Source organism: Manis pentadactyla, chromosome 1, assembly GCF_030020395.1.
Source record: "Manis pentadactyla isolate mManPen7 chromosome 1, mManPen7.hap1, whole genome shotgun sequence".
In the NCBI taxonomy this organism is placed as follows: Eukaryota; Metazoa; Chordata; class Mammalia; order Pholidota; family Manidae; genus Manis; species Manis pentadactyla.
In genome coordinates this window covers 198,191,060-198,209,206 of record NC_080019.1, presented here as the reverse complement: position 1 = coordinate 198,209,206, position 18,147 = coordinate 198,191,060, and the positions used below count along the sequence as shown (strand labels likewise).

The 18,147-nt window shown below is 54.0% G+C and overlaps 1 protein-coding gene across 2 annotated transcripts in view; it reads right to left on the bottom strand.

The window, feature by feature from the left end:
- The window catches only part of CFAP100 (cilia and flagella associated protein 100), a 56,984-nt gene extending 44,299 nt beyond the window's left edge, over positions 1 to 12,685 (bottom strand). For both annotated transcript variants that reach the window (XM_036911612.2, XM_036911611.2), the window contains exon 1: positions 12,580 to 12,685. In XM_036911612.2, the coding sequence (XP_036767507.2) occupies positions 12,580 to 12,628 (49 nt within the window). In that variant the 5' untranslated portion in view covers positions 12,629 to 12,685. The remainder of the gene's footprint in view (positions 1 to 12,579) is intronic.
- Between the last annotated feature and the right edge of the window lie 5,462 nt (positions 12,686 to 18,147).

The window sequence follows — 18,147 nt, the reverse complement described above, 5'->3', positions numbered from 1 at the left end:
TCTGGGCCCTCAAGCTCTTCAGAACTGCTCCTTCTTTCTTTCCAGGCTGGAAACGTGCCCAGGTAGGTCCCCCAGGCCCACAGAGGCCCTCCATGCAGGATCAGCCTCTCCTAGAACTGGCTGGAAATGGAGAAGCCCAGATCACCCAGACCCTGTGAATTAGTGTGTATCCTGACAAGCTTCTCAGCCAACTTGAATGTGCAGTGAAGTCTGAGAATCTCTTGAGCACGGTCCTGTGCTGATCCCAAGCTAGGCACTAGAGGACACAGAAACAATGCAAATTATGAGGATTTAACTGTGTCCAGCAGAATCCAACTAGAAGCAATTGGAAAAGAAAAAGAAAATCTTTCTTTAGAGACTTTCACTTGAATTTGCATTTGGGTCAAAGTTCTAATTCTGGTTACTGATTTTGTTCCATAACATGAGATTCTCTGATCAATTTTGCTTCCAAATAAGTAACCTCACTGTGTTATATTGCACACTGTAAATGTAGTCCACACACCCCAGCGCTGTGGTCTGACTGGCATGGGAGGAGATGGGTCGGGAGTACGGGTGCAGCTGCCTTCCTGCCAGGCCACCCTCCCTGCCCACACCATTGCTCCTTGAAGGACGGAGTGGTCCTCTGTATAGCTTCCTCTTTTGGGTTCTGGAATGTGCCCCTCAGTGCTTTCAGGCCCGGGGTGGGCAAGGTTCCTGCTGCTCACAGCTCTGCGCGCCCCTCAAGGCCTCCGCAGCCCCTGTGAACAGTCCCTTCCTTCCACATTCCTCCAGTCACTCCACCTGGACCTGCTGGGCTCCGCTGGGATTCTGATGACCACCCTTCCCCAGCTGCTGCCCCTTTCAGGCCACTGTGTCCCTTCTCATTTCCAGACACCCCTTGAGAGCTGGCCAAACTCCCCTCTCCACTTGCTGCCCCTGCTGGCCCCCTTGGGCTTCGGGCTTCACCTTTCACTCCACCAGGCTCTCCCCCTGGGGGTCCTGAAGGCCTCTCCAGGGCCTGTCCCTATGTGCTCCTTCTCGAAGCCCTGCCCTCTCGGCTCTGGTCTCTCCTGGCCTGTCTGGCTGCTCCCTTGTTCCCCTTTGCACACTTCTCCAGCCACCAGGGGTCTTCAGCCTGTGTCCTGGGCCATTCTCTCTCTCACCCGTGACCATGGCTTCAGTTCCCACCTCTGTGCCGCTGACACTCACATCTTCCTCTGCTCTCCGCGTCTGCAGGCTCCATCAACAGCTGCCTCTTCAGTGTCCATCTGGCGGTTCCCACGGGCACCCGAACCAGTGAGCCCCCCGAGCCCACCTGAGCCCCCTGCCGCCTCCTCCTGCTCCCCCCAGACCCACTCCTCCCTGTTCTTCACCACCTCAGCAAACAGCTCAGGATGCCCAGGGGTTCTTATCTAAGAGACTGAGTTTCCCTGGTGCTCCCCTCTCTCCCATGCCCACCTCCAATCAGGCCCGCGTCCCATGGACCCTCCCAAAAAGCACTGAATCCACCTACTTCCCTCCAATCCAGCTACTACCACCCTCATCTCTGCCGCAGTTCAGCTTCTGTGATTTCCTCTCCATGGGCCAAACCCACAAGTCTTGACCCCACACCCACCTTAGATCGCAAAACCGATTGTGTGTTTCCATTCTTCACAGCAGCCACCGCCTATGGCGGCCCCCAATGCCCCTGCCTCCTGGCACTCACGCCCTTTGGAGCCCCTCCAGCCCTGAATCATGGCTTGTGTGACTGACTGTGGTCACTGCAGAAGTGATGATGTATGACCTTTGAAGCAGGGTCAGAGAACACTGTGGCTCCGCCTTGCTCTCTGGGGTCACCTGCTCTGGAGAAGTCAGCCGCCATATTGGGAGGACACTCAAGTAGCCCTGCGGAGAGGCCTTGTGGGGAGAAATGAGGCCTCCAGCCAGCTGCCGTGTGAGTAAGCCTGCTCGGAAGCCCATCCCCAGCCCCAGTCAAGCCTCCCACTGACTAAAGATGAGACACCTGAGCCAGTATCACCAACCTGAGCCCCTCATAAATTCCTGACCCTCAGAAACTGTGAGCTAATAGATGTTTACTACTGCTCTAAGCCACTGTTTTGGGATACCTTGTTACCCAGCAATAGAGAATAGCACATCCTTTGATGGCTTCCCAGGTCTTGTAGGACCAGGGTCTGGATCTCGTGGTCTGGGAGACCCAGTGGGAGTTGCCCAGCCCCCTCCACAGCTTCATATCCAGCTAAATGATCCCTCTCAGCACCCTCTGGCCACCCTAAGGCTCTCATGGACCCTTGACCAGGCTAAGCTTCTCTGAGAGGCAGGCATTGCCACGTGCAGTCCCCTTTGCCCCTTTACCCCACCCTGGCCAAGCCCTCCTCAGCCCACACCTTCCTGTCTGCTTTCTCTGGGGGCCTCTTGACCCCTCATCCAGACCTCATGCTGTCCCAGAGAGGGCCCTTCCCTCCCATGTCACATCTGCCATTATTTAGGGGTCACCTTCCTTTACAGGACAGGGAACTCCTTTAGGGGGCACCTTCCTTTGCAGGAGACTCCCTGAGGACAGGCACACTAACCATGTCTTTTATTTCTTGTGTTTGATGCTCTGACCTCTAGGCCTTGCTGACCCTGGAGGGACTGACTCTCAGGGTTGGCCAGTCCCTAGAGAGAGTAAACTGGCCTAAGAGTGTGCTTTTCAAATGCAAACAAACCAGTCTGGGACCCACAACCCCACCATCTCTGTCCTGCTCTCACCCTAGGGGCCACCAGCCCCCCATCCCTATCACCCAGGGTCACATACCAGACAACTCGGGACAGCCCTGCACTCCAGAGCCTGACGTGATTCACGCCAGCCAGCCCTCGGCCTGCTGACCCAACCTCACCTCCTCCTTCCGTGGGACCACAGCCCAGGCTCTGCCCACAGCGTCCAGGCTCCCTCTAACTGCTGACTGACCTGGCACTTGCCCATGTGGCCCTGGGCAGGGTGCCCAGCCTCCTGTTTCCAGGGATCTGTGGGTAACGAACTGTCTTTCTGGGGTATCCTCTCATCTGTTGGCCTCACCATCCCGGAATGATAATGAGACCAACATTTTAAAGGAACAGGAACCACGCCTGTCTCATCCATCTCCGGGCCCCCAGCACCTGGTCAGTGACGATGACTGAGATGGCCCAGGCCTCTGCACGCCCATCCCAGGGGTCTAGGGTGCTGCTGAGGGACTTTGGGTGTCTCTGGGATGGAGGGGACAGGGCGTGGTGATGAGTCACTCAGCGCCTGCCTGGACTTCCCAGGTGCGGGGTGCAGATGCCTTCCTGGAGCCTGCATTCTAGACAGATGGTGAACAAAGGAACAGCGCTGGGTGGTCCTGTAAACAGGCCCAGGGGAGCTGGCATTGGAGCAGAAACCCGAGGGACATGACCAGTCAGCATGGGGTCACTGAGGCGAGAGAGAGCAGACAGGGCCCGTGTAGCCGTCCAAGCCCTGGACAGGGCGGTGTAATGAGGGAGCACATGGGGCAGTGCTGGAGAGGTGGCTGGGCTCCCGTGAGTCACAGAGGGACCTGGAATTCAGTATATGAGCAGTGGAAGTCACATGAAGGGCTAAGCAGGGGAATGGCGTGATGTGAGGTGATCTAGAGAGCTTGGAGGCTGGTATAGCCGCGCTAGGCTGGCGGCAGCTCACGGGGAGGTAGCCACGTTGGGCCCACGATGCTGGGGGACGGAGAGAAGGCAGGGCACCTCCCCGGCTGTTGACTGGGACACCTGGGTGACAATTTTACAATGGGATGTTCGCTGACAAGTGGGGAGGGATTGGAGCTCACTGTGTGCGTGTGAAGTTTGCCTGCTAAAGACACACAGCTGGTGCCGAGCAGGCACCCACTGGGCATAGGTGTGGAGTTTAAGGGAGGGTCCGGACTGCAGATTGGAATCGGGGGCTTATTTTCATGTCACTGAGATTGGAAAGTGTCCTAAATTCACTGTGGGTCAGAGGAGCTGGGATGTATTCAGCTCTGCTGTGCACACCCATCAAATGTGCACACATCAGGGCTCCCTGAAAACCCCGGAGGGTGACAACACTCTGTGGTTCGGAGGGACTCAGCTGGGAAACCTGTTAGGGTCAGAGCAACCCCCGCGCGGGCTGGATTAAGCCTGCAAAGAGGTCCCATGAACTGATTTCACTTTTTTTTTTAAATGTATACACGTGCGCAATACATACTAGGAGCCTGTGTCTAAATAAATCTAAAATAACTGTCTCATCATAAATACAATTCTAAGGCTGAGCTATTGTCAAGCAACATTGTTTTTTTCTTAGTGTCATATAAATAATACTCGTCTTAAACTCAGTGAAATGCAGCGCGGAAGCATGAGGTGAGGCTCCGGAGTGTCTGAGGACCAGCCGGGGGCAGGGGGACCTCACGGGGTCGGGGTCAGGAAGAAGAGCAGGGCAAGCGGGGAGTGGGGGCAGGCGGGCGGCAGCACCTGGGGGCTGAGGGGACGAGGGCGTGGAGGTGGCTGTCACCTGTTTGCCACTTGGCTCTGTATTTAGCTGACTCCCAAATCAACATGGCAGAGGTCTCCTAAAGCTAGCTGTGGTCTGACTCAGTGACCCCTCTTCTACCATATGGCAGAGAATCTCAGAGACACACGGAGCAATGCGCGGGCAGGCTGTTGGTGGTGGCTCGGATGGGAAAAGCAAAGCCTGGCAGCCGAAGTAGCCCTCAATAGAGGTCTAGTGAAAGCTGCTACGTCATGCCATGGATGGCGCTGCAAACTTAAAAAGCACAGAGCACGGCTGTGTACAGACTGAAGCTCTCTCACACCTGTGGGGGATGGTCGCACAGATCACGCCCACCGGCCTCGGCCTCAGGGTCCCGCATGGCGTGCTTGCTGAGGCCTCATCCCCTCCCCCACCCTCTGCCACAGCCACGCGGTCCCCTTGGGTTTTGCTCCCCACCGTCCCCCACCGGTCCCTGCCCCAGGACCTTTACACAGCTACCTCCTGTGCCTGGATGTGCCTCCTCTGGCCTTTTGCAGTGGGCTCTGGCTCTCTCAACTGCTGCCCAAGGGGTCCTCTCAGACGCCCCAGTCAAAGACTAGCACACACCTGGGTCCCAATACTCAGATCTGGGCCTCAGGAGGTGGGTTTGCCTACAGCTGTGCCTGCCACAGCCCCTGGTATCCAGTGAAAATATTCAACATATTGGGAGAAACAAAGACGTGGAGGGTGTGACCGTTCCTTCCCAATCCTGGGGTGCAAGACACGTCACAGGTCTGCACTTCTTTGCTTGGATGCCCACCCTACCCTGCAGGCAACTCAACTCCAGTCGCTAAGCACCATTGGCCCCATACTGGATCCTGGGCCTAGTGGAGGGTGGGAGTGGCCGCGGAGTCCTGCGGAGTACTGCGTGCTCGCTGCTGAAAGGCTGGTGATGCCAACATGCACAAGGGGAAGGGCAGGAGGCAGCGCAGGAGCGGCGCCTGGACGCCCTCCCCTCCCCTCCTTCCCTCTTCTCCCCTGCTCAGGGTACCTGGACCTCCTCAACTCCCAACTTACTCTGGTAAGTATGGGGAAAGGAGTGACGACCCCCACCACAGGCCCCCCATCACACATGAGCATGTCACGCCAGCCTCCCCGTACCTCCTACCAGTATCTGTGTGGTCCCAGCTGAGCACAGGAGCTGACATGAGCCCGCCTTGGCTCTGGCCCTGGGTGGCAGGGACAGAGCACTCAGGAGCAGAGCCGTTCCGGGGCCTGCATGAGGCGGGGCTGAGCCCGCTGCACATGGCACGGGGGAGCCGGGACCTCTGACAGGGCCAAGCTGCCAGGGGATTGCAGGGAAGGGAGGGCCCCTGAGTTTGCAGTTTTTACTCTTCCACAGTAAAACAGAAAATAAAACTAAGAGCATGTCTTATGTGCGGATAAAACCTATAAACTAGTTTGTGGAGCAGTGGCCCCTGGAATTCATCCCTCCCTTGGGCCAGCATCTGCGTGTCCTTGGGGGCCACCACTGCCTTCTCCCCTCCAGACTCCCCAGCGGCCCGTGACCCTGAGGACGGCCTGGCTCCCGTGCCTGCCCTGCTCTGTGTGCACAGATCTGCCCATGTAACATGAAATTTGCCAATTCACCTTAAAATATTTTTACTGTGATAAAATATAGTATTTGAACCACTTTTAAGTGTACAACATTAAAATGGCATTAATTACAGTCACAAAGTTGTGCAACTATCACACTCTGTATTTCCAAAATCTTGCATCTTCCCAAATGGAAACTCTGTCCCTATTAAACACTCACCCCCGCCCCTCCCCCAGCCCCCGGCAGCCCCTGCTCTATTCTCTGTCCTTAGGAATGTGACAACTCCAGGGACCTCACAGAACTGGTATCACGCAGTCTGTGTCCTTCTGTGACTGGCTCACTTCACTGAGCAGAACGTCCCCAAGGCCCATCCATGCTGTAGCCTGTGTCAGAACTTCCTTCCTTTGTGAGGCTGAATCATATTCCAGTGTATGATATGCCACATTTTCTTTATCCATTCAACTGTTAATAGACAGTTAGGTTGTTTCCACCTCTTGGCTATTGTGAATAATGCTGTGTGCAAATATCTGAGTCTCTGCTTTCAGTTATGTTCCATATATACCCAGAGCTGGAATTTCTGGATCATATAATTCTATGTATAATTTTTTTGTGGAATTGCCATACCATTTTCCACTGTGGCTGCACCAATCAATTTCTGTTCCCTTTAGCAGTGCACAAGGGTTCCAATTTCTCTACATCCTGCCAACACTTGTTACTTTGGGGCTTTTTAAAATTATTATAGCCCTCCGAGTATTATGAAGTGGTATCTCATTATGGTTTGATTTGCATCTCCCTAATGACTAATGATAATGAGCATCCTGTCCCTGCTTATTGGCCTTTTGTGTATCTTCTCTGGAGAAATGCCTATTTGAATCCTTTGCCCACTTTTTAAGTTGGATTATTTGCTTCTCATTGAGTTTTAGGAGTTCTCTATGTATTCTGGATATTCGTCTCTCGTCAGAGATTTCCTTAAATGTCTGGCTCCCTGTGGGTAAAATTGCAATATTTCCAGAATCTCTCACCTAGCTTTAGTGCATCTCCATACCAACAGGCGTTTCCAAGGGGTGGAGAGTAGTAGTCCATCTCCTTATCAGTGGGTAATTACTTGGGCAAGCCCAGCTTATCTGAACCTGAGAGGTTGAGGGGGGATTCGCTTGCTTCTGCTGCAGCAGGAGAGAGATGCCAGATGGCTGTTTTGTAAGCAATAAACAGGGTTTAAACTTTACTTCTCCCTTTGTCTGATTTCAGTTTCAGATAGGTATTTTGCCCCACTATTTCCTCTCCCGAGAGTTACACTCCCAAAAGGGTGGGGAGAAAAGATCCTGTCTCTTTAAATCCCCTTTGATAGATGTGGTGGGGAAGTCCTCCAGCCCCTGGGGGTCGAAATAATGACCGGCCTCAGGGCTGACCCCTCAGCAACAGACACAACCCCGGGATTTGGGGAGGACGAGGTCCTTGTTGCCCAAGCAGGCACCAGCAAGCCAGGCCACGTAAGGCATGAATGGGACCTTCAGAGCCCAGCAAAAGGGACCAGCCCAGGAAAAGCATTGCAGGGTATTGCTCTCCAGCTTCTGTCACCTCCACATCACTAGCCAAATCTGGCCAAACTCGCCCTGAGAAGCAGTCCTGCCTTTGTGCCCTCCGCCCTTTGGGAGGGCAGTGCACAGCCAGTCCAAGTGCACCCCATAAACAGGAACAAATGTTAGGGCCCTGGGGGAGGTGTGGGCTGTCCTGTGCTCGGCTAGAGGCTGGAGTCTAGAGGCTGGTAGCTGCTCCACAAAATGCCAAAACCCACCCACATCTCCCAGCCTCTCTGTCAAGTTCTGCCCTTGCACGTGTTTGACTAGCCTTCAGAGTTCCTATTCCCGGATTCTGAGAATTCCGGCCAGCTCAGTAGTTGTGGCAGTGGAGACACCGATTCTTGGATCTTCCCACTGTGCCATCTCTCAGGACGCCACCCCATTTCTAGATGTGTGTTCTTCCTTTGGATGCCTTGTAAATGGGACTGCTTTCTTAACTTCTGTGTTGGGTTGTTCATTGCTGGTGTGAGAAACACAAATAATTTTTGTGTCCTGATCTTGTACCCTGCGACTTTGCTGAATTCATTCATGAGCACCTGTAGTTTCTTGTGGATTCTTGGGGATTATCCATGTATAGGATCATGTCTTCTATGAACAGAGGTAGCTTCACTTCCTCCTTTCCCATCTGGATGTCTGTCATTTTCCTCTCCTTGCCTCAGTGCCCTGGCTAGACGTCCAGCACAGTGTTGAGTAGCAGCGGTGAAAGTGGGCATCCTGACCTTTGGAGAAAGCTTTCAGACTAAAAGAATTTTGCTGAAGGCCTGTAATGCGCCAGGCTCTGCGGAGATACAGAACACAAGACAGGCAAATAGCCCTGACCTCATGGGGCTTACATTCTTCAGAGAAGAGACAGGTAAGTAGGACAGGTGAGGCAGGTGGAAGGTGGGAAGTGCTAACAGGAAAAATAAGGCAGGAAGAGTGATACAGGGGAAGTGGGGGGGGTGCTCCATGTCTTAAACTGGATGTTCAGGGAGGCCTCACTGAGAAAGTGACATTGGAATAAACTCCTGAAGGGAGTGAAGGAGGGAGCCACAGAGAAATCTAGGGAGAGCGCATTCCATTGTGGGGAAGCTGGGGTTCCTCTGGCCAGGATCCTCACTGAACTTAAACCACCTGATGATGTAACTGACCTGTTGCTAGGCTACCACTTCCACACCTTTAGGCAATAAGCTATTACTGCGCTACATAGAGAGCTCTGCCCAGTGCTCTGGGTGGAGGCAGAGATGCTGGTGCTCGACCTACCGCCCGAGAACAAGCCGGGTAATAAACCCTTTCACCCCAAGAACGTTTTGCTGTCGATTCCTTTGGTCACACTGAATCCATAGCGAACATGCCCGGGGTGGAAACCCTTTGGCAAGACACCATGCAGGGGGACAGCAGTGCTCGCCTTGCTCAGTGAGGCCAGAGCAGCGGGAACGGCGAGACTACAGAGGGAAGGCTGCCCCTGCTGTTTCCCCAGACTCCGAGTGTGCACCGCCTCGGTATCCCTGACCTCTGCACCCTCAGCCTGGCTAGGGCCCCACACAGGAGGTGTGGCCTGCGTGGGCTCCTCACACTTGGGCATGAGGCTGGGCTTGGCTTTGCAGCCCCCCAGGTGAAGGTCGGCTCACTTAAAACTGTGTTTGCTAAAATTGCCGAATTAAACTACTGCATCCAGCCTCTCCCTCCTGTCCTCCCGTTCAGTGGTGGCCAGGGGGAAGACCTGGACATCTGTTCATTTACACATCTCTCTGGACCCTACGCCCTTCTCTGATGCTTCCAGCATGGGGTCTGTATCCGGCACAAGTGAGGCTCCTTCAGCAGGAATAAACTTTCCCAACATCGTCCTCTGATCCCTGTACCCACAGCCTGACGTCTTCGGAAATACATGTGGCCCCTTACTGAACACGCCCGCTCCTGGGGAGCCCAGGCAAGGCTCTGGCCTGGACATTAGAAGCCCCAGAGATGGAGGGACTGGCTGCAGGCCGAGTCTCCCCAAGCGGACTCTGCATTGGGGTGGTGTGCAGAGGGTCGGGGGCCAGAGCTCAGGGCAGGTCCTGCAATCCCCACCCCGCCAGCCCTGACTAGGAAGCCTTGGGGTCCTCTCTGGGCTCTCTGCCTGGACAAGCTCTCTATCGAGTGTCCTCTGTCCTCTTGCGCAGGGTCTTCAGGAGGCTGTAGGAGAACCAGCCCCTGTGCCCGTGTTGTAGGGAATGGCGTTCAAGTAAAAAAAGTCACAATTTGGTTCACACTCGCCTTCTGTCTCTTCCTCTAATGCTCCAAGCTCATCCACAGCTGCAGGCCTTTGCAGGGCCTCCCCACGGCCTAGAATGCCCTTCTTCCTCTTTCATCCTTCGGGGTTGGTGCTGACAAGTATCAAATGTCACCTTCCCTGAGGGGCAGACCCTGACCACCTCTCCCGCTTAAGTGAACCCCCCACCCCACCGCCAGTTCAGAGCTTCCTGCTGGCTTCCTCTCTACCACTTCTTGGCTGTCGTAAACATAGACTGGTTGTTTGCTTTCCAATGTCTGCCTCCCTCACCACAACGGGGGACTCCGTTGGTGTTACCCCTGAACCCCAGTACCCAGAGTGCGTGCCTGCATACAGCTGGCACTTGGTAAGGATTTGTGAGCTTAGAACAAACTCCAAGCTCGCTCCTCTGATGTCAGTACAGCTAAGTCTTTGCACAGACCCCCACCTGCCCCTCATTCTGAGCTGAGTCAGCATCCCCTTGCAGCTGGGCTTTGCACACTCGGGGACCTGCCTAGACCCTGGAGGTGGGGTCCTAACAGTGACAGGGAGACACTAATAATGGCGATCTCAGTGGGCTGCTGCCATGGGCAACTTACAGTGTGCTGGGCACTGTGCTGAGCCCCACACCTTACAGTAGCCCCAGGGAGCAGGGATTGCTCCCACCCTCCATGTACAGCGGCTGAGGCTCAGAGAGGTGACACGCTTGACCAGGCGTGTCTGACTCCAGCGGCCCTGCCCTCAGCCCTCTGGCCAGGGCTGGGGTCCACATGCTCTATCTGCACCTGGCCCAGACCCAGAGCTGAGCACCCTGAGCCCATCCTGGGGGGATCAGACTCTTCCTGGCTCCGACCTTAGTCCCTGCTCCAGCAGCTGGACCTAGGATGTCAGGCTTAGTGATCCTCCTGGCTTGAGCCCATGGCCAGGGCACCCCTACCCACACCGACTTCACTCACCTGCCTGGCTCAGTGCCCTTGCCCGGCCCAGCCTGCCAGTGCCCTGGGTCGGTGCACTTGGCTATGCCTGCCTGGCCTGGTTTCCTCCCAAATGCAGACCCTCAATCCAGACCAGGCCACTCAGCTCAGGGAGGCTTCCCGTTTGCATGTCACCTGCAAGGGAGGTGTTACACCCACTCTTGAGGCCCACAAGGTACCCCCTATCTAACCAACCCCCCCATACCATAGGATGAATCAGTATAGTTTATAAAGCTCTCAATTGTCCTGTGATAGTGTAATTAGATTGCACTGTTTGTGGCTTGTGTGTTTAGAATTTGCTATCTGCAAACATTTCAAAGCTATCTTTTTCTGGGTAACCCCATTTGAGCCTTTATTTTTCAGTTTGCTCTGGAGCAGAGGGAGTGAGAGAGAGCACGTGAACACACATGTGCACAGTGGGGACACCTGTTGATTGTAGCACGGGTTTGGAAAGAAGCTAAATGCTCATGACCGGTGGATGGGTTAAATGAGGTGTGACACACCCGCTCTGTGGGGTCACTATCCTGCTCAAAACACTGAGAGTATAAGGAACTCCGTGTATTGATAATGAGCGGTCTCTACAATATCTGGATTAATGGGAAAACCAAGGTGCGGGGAGCATGGTGCGTATGTTTGTGTGAGACGGGACAGCTGCACCTACATGTATTTCCTTGTGCATGCTCAGAGCATGTGTGGGGAGCGAGCGTGCTGGAAGAATAGGGGATACACTGGTGATAGTGGCCACCTCTGAGGAGGGGATACCAGGCGTCTGGGGACAGGTGGGGCTTTTCATAAGGGGGGATGCTGAACACACTTTTGAATTTTGAACCATGGTAATACTTTACCTATTCAAAAATAAAGTAAGTTAAAATCTAAGGTGGTTGAGAATGGTATTGCCCATTCTGCCCACTGCAGCCCAAGAGGCCCTCAGCCATGCCTCAGTGGCCTCCCTGCATGTCACCCAGTGGAGCACCTGGCAGCAAGCGTGTGGCTCCATAAGAGACAGGATGTGTCACACGAGGGCCTGGAGTGAGCTGTCTCTTCTTTTGGGCTCAGCCCAGAAGCCAGGCCATGGGGAAGCTGAGAGCCCCATCTCCAGTGTGGCCCCTTCCTCAAGGCCTGTTATGGAGTGAATTGTGTCCCTCCACAAAATTAATGCTTCTTAATATTTGAAATCCTAACTCCTAGCACCTCAGAATGTGGCCCTGTTTGGAAATAGGGTCATTGCAGATGTAGCCAAGATAAATCATGCTGGAGTAGTGTGGGCACCTGGTCCAGTATGACACCTGTCCTTCATGAAAAGGGGAAGTTTAGAACAGACACGCACACTGGCAGACTGCTATGTGAAGATGAAGGCAGAAATTGGAAGATGCTTCTACAAGCCAAAGAATGCCCAAGATTGCCAGAAAACCGCTAGCAGAAAGAAGCTAGGAGAAGGGCTGGACAGATTCTCCCTCGGCCCCCCAGAAGGAGCCGTCTTTGCCAATGACACCTTGATCTCGGACTTCCAGCCCCAACAACTGTGAGACAGTAAATCTCTGTTGTTGAAGCCACCAGTCCATGGCGGCACTTTGTCACTGCAGCCCTAGGAAATAAAACATAGGGTTTCTAGGGACTCTGGCAAACCTGTGATTTCTGCCTCATGGCCTGGTTCAGAATCACCTTAACCTTGATTAAGTCTAGAACACACTGTCCCAGGCTCCCAAGGCTGTCTTTGACTCAGGGAGCACCCATCCCAGCTCGGTACTTACTGTCAGGAGGCATGTCCTTGGAGACCATAGTAGACACAATCTTGGACATCTGAGCAGAGGAGTAGGGCTTTCTGCAAAACCTGACCTCTCCTAAAGGAGATTCCAACCTGGGGAGCAACACAGTGCTTGAGCCAGATGGTCCCCAGTCCCCAGTCCCCCCAGACCCTGGGTGGGTGAGAACAGCTGGCGTTTACTGCGCGCTCACCATATGGTCAGCTCCTCCCCCTTCCCCTCATATCCTCTCTTCCCTTTGACTTGGGTCTTCTGCCCTGGTTAATCTTTCTGTCCTCAGAACATGCCACCCGTGGTCTGCCTCAGGGCCTTTGCATTTGCTTCCTCCACAGCCAAAACATGTTCTCCCACACCCAGCTGAGGCGGGAAGATCCTCTCTCTCAGAGTTGAGGTCAGGTGGCAGCTCTTCCAAGAAGCCTTCCCTAACAACCCTGGTCCAAAATGGTCTCTTTTTTCCCACTCCATATGACTTCACTTTATTTCTTCTCTGCAATCACCACTATATGATTTATCATTTAAAAAACCCGTTTATTGCCCATTTCCACCCAGAATGTAAGCTTCAGGAGAGAAAGGATCTTTTCTGATTTGCAGTGAACATGCTCATCAAAGCGCCATCCAGGAGCTTCTTAACCACCCACTGGTGAGCTTTAAGGAGAGATTCAGGATGGTGTCCGAAGTCACACAGCCAGGCGGTGCCATAGCTGGGATTCCAGCCCAAGACTCCCTGACTCCAAAGCGTGCGTGCGCCCTTCCAGCCGCATTCCTGCGACAGCCCCCCGCGGAGAGGAATTGGTACCACAGAGGCGCGGGTTAGAAGGGCCCGGCCTCCCAACACCCCAGCTCGGCGGGGGAGGGGACGCGCCTTCGGGCCTTACAGCAAAGGATGCCCGAAGCCAGAGGGACAGGTAACGGCTAGACGGATGACCCAAGCACAGTAAAGAGGAAGGGGGGCTGGGGCCTTGCAAAGGGACCTGTCCAGGAGTCCGCCCGGGGCCCAGAGCGCACTCCGACCCCGCGCGCACCCACCGGCCCGTGCCCGCGCTCGCGCTCGCTCCGAAGACTGCGCCGCGGTTCCCGGCTCCCTGCGCTCGGGCGTTCGCTTTCCGTCGCCACGGCAACCATTCTCTGGACGCCGGGAACGTGACGTCACAAAGGCCTCGGCTGCCGGCCGCGTGGGGGTGGGGCCGGCGGGCAGCCTGTCCCGGGGCAGAGAGGTCCTGAGTCCCGCTGCCGCGGCCCGGGTGCCGCCGGGACAGTGCCCGCCCTTATATATGGCCTGAGGACCAGGACGTTCCCTTCGCCGTTCCCCATCCCGCGCTTCTTCTGTCTTTCTTCTGTTCTCTGATTCCTGAGATCAGCGTGCATCTCCAGATGCCTGTGGTGCAAAAACAGATCTGGTCCTGGACCTCGGTTTCTAGGGTCGGTTCTTAAAGTGTGATCCAGAGGCATCAGAAATGCTGGGACCTCCTTGGAAAAGCAAACCATCTCCTGAAGCAGAAACTCGGGGCACCAGTAATCCGGGGTGTAACAAGCCCTCAGGCTAAGGCGTGAGGTCCACAGATCCAGAGGGTGAATGAGATGTACAATGAAGACACAAGTGACAAATTCTTTCAGACAAAGGGGAGGGATAAGGTGATAAAGCTAAGGGGTCCGGTACAGATCACCTGGATTTCCCAGGCACCAATCGGTGCCATCTCCCTCAGACAGCAGGAGACCCCTCCTTGAGTTCTGACCGTGGTCACCAGTCCCATGCATCTAAGGGACTTACAGACTGACAAAGGCTGCTTGGAGCTGGGGCACACTCAGGGCTCTGTTATTTTGGGGACATTAAGGGGTCTCTGGGGAAGTCAAGCAGTCTGCAGGCCAGTAAATGGTGCCAGGGAGCCCCAGAAGCTCCTGGCTCTGGCCAAGGCTGGTGTAGGGGGTGGGGAGGCCAGTTCCAAGGGTGGGAAGGGGCTCCTGAGGATGGAAGGAGTGGGGTTCCCTGAATCGGCTACTGGAGGACTGAATCCCAGCCAGCAGGGTCTACAGTAGGCTGTGTACAAGGGGGAAGGAATTTTACTGTGTTAAGCCTTATATGTGATTTGTGCACATGTGTGCTGGGTGTATTTGTTATAGCAGCTAACGTTCAGTACCCTGATCAGACAAGTGGCTCTCCTTCACTCCCAGGATAGAGGCCTCTTATGCTGTTCACTTCAAGTCCTAAATGGTCTAGCCTCTGTCTGTCTCTGCTGCCTTCCCTCCCTACTGTCAGAGCAGCAGAACAAATTGCTGTGCACTGCGATTAGACTTCTGCAAGCCACCCGAAGCATTTTGTTAATTATTGACTGAAGTAAGAAAGTGAAGAGTTTTGAAATCATTTATCTCAAACACCAGGGGTTCTAGTAAGCCTTTGAGGACTCTAGAGAATAGGCAGCTCAAAGAAAAGCTACTGAGCATACTGCCAATTCATTGTCATTGACAGGTGAGTTTGTGAAGTGTTGTGAATTTCCTGTGAACCCTTACAGAGGGATTCTGTGGACCACTGTTCCTGTACTCAGCACAGATGAGCCCATTTCATGCAGGCCACGCTATGAGGTAGATGCTGTCATAACCCCTGCTTCCACATAAGGAGACCAGGTCACCGTGAGATTGAAAAAGGGGTCCAGGAGGACCAGGAAGCGCCAGAGGCAGGCTTTCTGGGCAGCGGAGCTCCATTTTTGCTTTTAGCCAGACACACTCTGCCTCTCACCTGGAATTGTTTCAGACTTGTATGCACGTTTCCAATACACTGTTGTGTAACAACAGTAAATAGTGATACATACACTTTGAGAAAAGCTCAAGAAGCCCAGAGGTGGACTTCATAATAAAGAGCTCCCTAGTCAACATGTGCATGCTTTGGCTGTCTGTTACTTAGAAGGTGAGAAAGAAAACCATCTAGGAAATGTGGCCGGCTTTGGAACTTTTAATCTTAGCATATCAAATCTAACTAGGAACACAGTTTGTGGGCTAAAAGCTCAGTTTAAAACTAAGGTTGATCAATGGAGGGATGGATAGATGGGTAGATACATGATGAAACAAGGACAGTAATGCGTTACCTGTGGGATCTAGGTGGTGGGTATATGGGTGTTCATTATGAAAGTCTTTCAATATTTTGTTTGTTTGAAATTTGAAGATCTTTGTAATAGATTGTTTGGGGGGAAAGTAGAAGATCTTCCTGAAAGTGAAATCTGTGTTTCTGATTTAATATTTCTTCCTCCTCAAAGGTGTATCAGTCAAGGTTTTGGGAACAGACAATAGAAATCAACTATAGCAAATTAAAAAAGAAAAGGGTGGGGGGGGCTCCCTGAATCTGCAGGTGGACAGGGAACCAGGTAGGGAGATGGTATGGCCAGGAGCAGAGCCCAAAGCTGGCTGCCGTTATATCTTGGTGGGGACACCGTGGTCTGTGATTCCGACCAGCTGAACCTGGGTCATTTGTCTGCATCTGATGTCTCATAGACAGGAGTCCAAGGGTCCCTGCTTCTACCCTGGATGCAAGGGAGGCTAAGGAAGAGCCCTCTGGTGGGAGGTGGGGGTCCCCCAACCCAGGAAGGTGGTCTTCCAGAAGGACAAGCAGCTTGAGTCTGCTCTCCGTGGCACGAGGTCTTGGGTGGCCCCGGCAACACTGAGTCTATGCCTTTGTTTCTCTTATTGCCTGCTTTGGAAATGTCCTCTATTCTGCTGGCAAAATACTCATTTCTCAAGACTCCATTCAGAGTGTGCCTCTCAGGGAAGCATCCCTGGAACAGACCTGTGTGCTGCTCCTGGAGGTCACAGCCTGCCTCCTCCAGATCCGCCCGTGATGTTTCCCAGGACCCCTGCCTCTGGTGGCTGTGTAGGTCCAGCGAGTGGGAGGCCACAGGACAGGAGATGTGGGGAAGCCAGGCATCTGTCCCACCCCTCTGCTTCCTGTGTCTCCTCTGGCCATGGCTGCCTTAGGTGAGCCTGCCACGGTTCCAGCTCTGGCCAGAGCCGTGGCTCCTGGACAGCAAAACAGCACCTCCTCACTCAGCCTGGGGCTTGTTCTTGCTAATTTCTGTCAGCCTCAGCCTCCCATCTTGGCATCTAGTTATGTGTGTTAATAGTTCCCTCTCTCCGAAGCTCCTTGAGGGCTTCTGTTTTCCAGACTGAAACTATTTTTCTGACTCCCACTAGACAGGGACTAGACACGATGACCAAAAGGGTGGGCTGTGGCCATCCTAGCTCTGTCCCTCACTGCTGTGTGACTGCGGCTAAGTTACTTAGTGCTCTGGGCCTCAGTTTCCCCATCTAAAAAGTGGTAATAATAATAATGACTGGCAGGTATACCTGTTTAGCACAGAACCTAGCACCTAGTTGGGTCTCAAATAGTGCTGTGTGCCAACATCAGTATATGTCAGAGGGGTGTGTCCGATGGAGAAGGTCATGCGCAAGCCTGGTACTGTGCAGCCTGCCTGCAGGGCATCCCAGCGGGGTTGCAGTGACCCCCATGAGGAAGCTGAGGGTCAGAGACATGGAACTGTTCGCCCAAACCACACATCCTGTAAGTGACAGAACCTGGGATTCAAACCTAGGCAGTCTGACTCTGCAGGCCAGGCTATTACCTGCCACCCCCAGCTTCTCCCAACAGCCTGGGGAGAGGTCAACCAGCTGCAAGGGCCATGTCATGGGGCCACGTCATGGGGCCAGGCACTGGAGGAGGCTGTGCCGATCACTCAGCCAGGCAGGGTCCCTCCCCAGCCCCACCTATACTTGTGGGCCCTGGGTGGCCAGACATCTGGGCCCACCAACACAAGCTGACCTTGGGGCCTCTCTCCCAGATGTGGTGCAGCTAACAGTAAATAGACCTGGACGACACGCGACATGTCCATGAATCCCTCTTGGATGTCTGGAGCCTTACGGTGACGCAGAAGGGAATCAGCCTGCAGCAAGCAGACACACAGCGGGGTCCTGGGGGACCTCCCACTCCGGACTGTGTAGGATCTAAATGGTAAGATGCCGTCCCCGCCTCTTGCATCCTGATTTCTTTTTGCCTCTTCCTTCAGCCTCAAGGTTTCAGGATATGGAGAAAGACTAAACCACATCCACTCCAGTCCACAGTAAATCAGGGCCTTTCATGGGCATTACCCACCGCGTGCACTGCTTCCCCTCTACCTGCTGACGTGGTCGTCAGCCTAGTGCAAGCTGTGGTCTGCAGTACCTCCACCTGCTGTGTGTCGGGGGAAGCTGCCAAGTCCTGGAAGTGAGTCTGAGGCACCATCCTTCTCGGGCCCCTCCAAGCCCCAGTGGCCTCACCTGACCTGGTGGCATCTGGCCTGGCATGCTTTTCATGTCATGGTCATCAGACTGTTTCCTGCTGGCTTGGATGAACAGATGATTTGACTGGCATCTGGGGCAAAAATGGGTGACTTTTGGCATCCACCTTTGACACAATCAAGGGAACCAATGTTAGTGGGATACTAAGGAAGGTCATGCCAGGGTAAAATTGGCTTGAATCATCCGAGAAGGCATCCTGGGGGTGACATCACCAGGCACGGGTTAAAGGATGCATAAGAT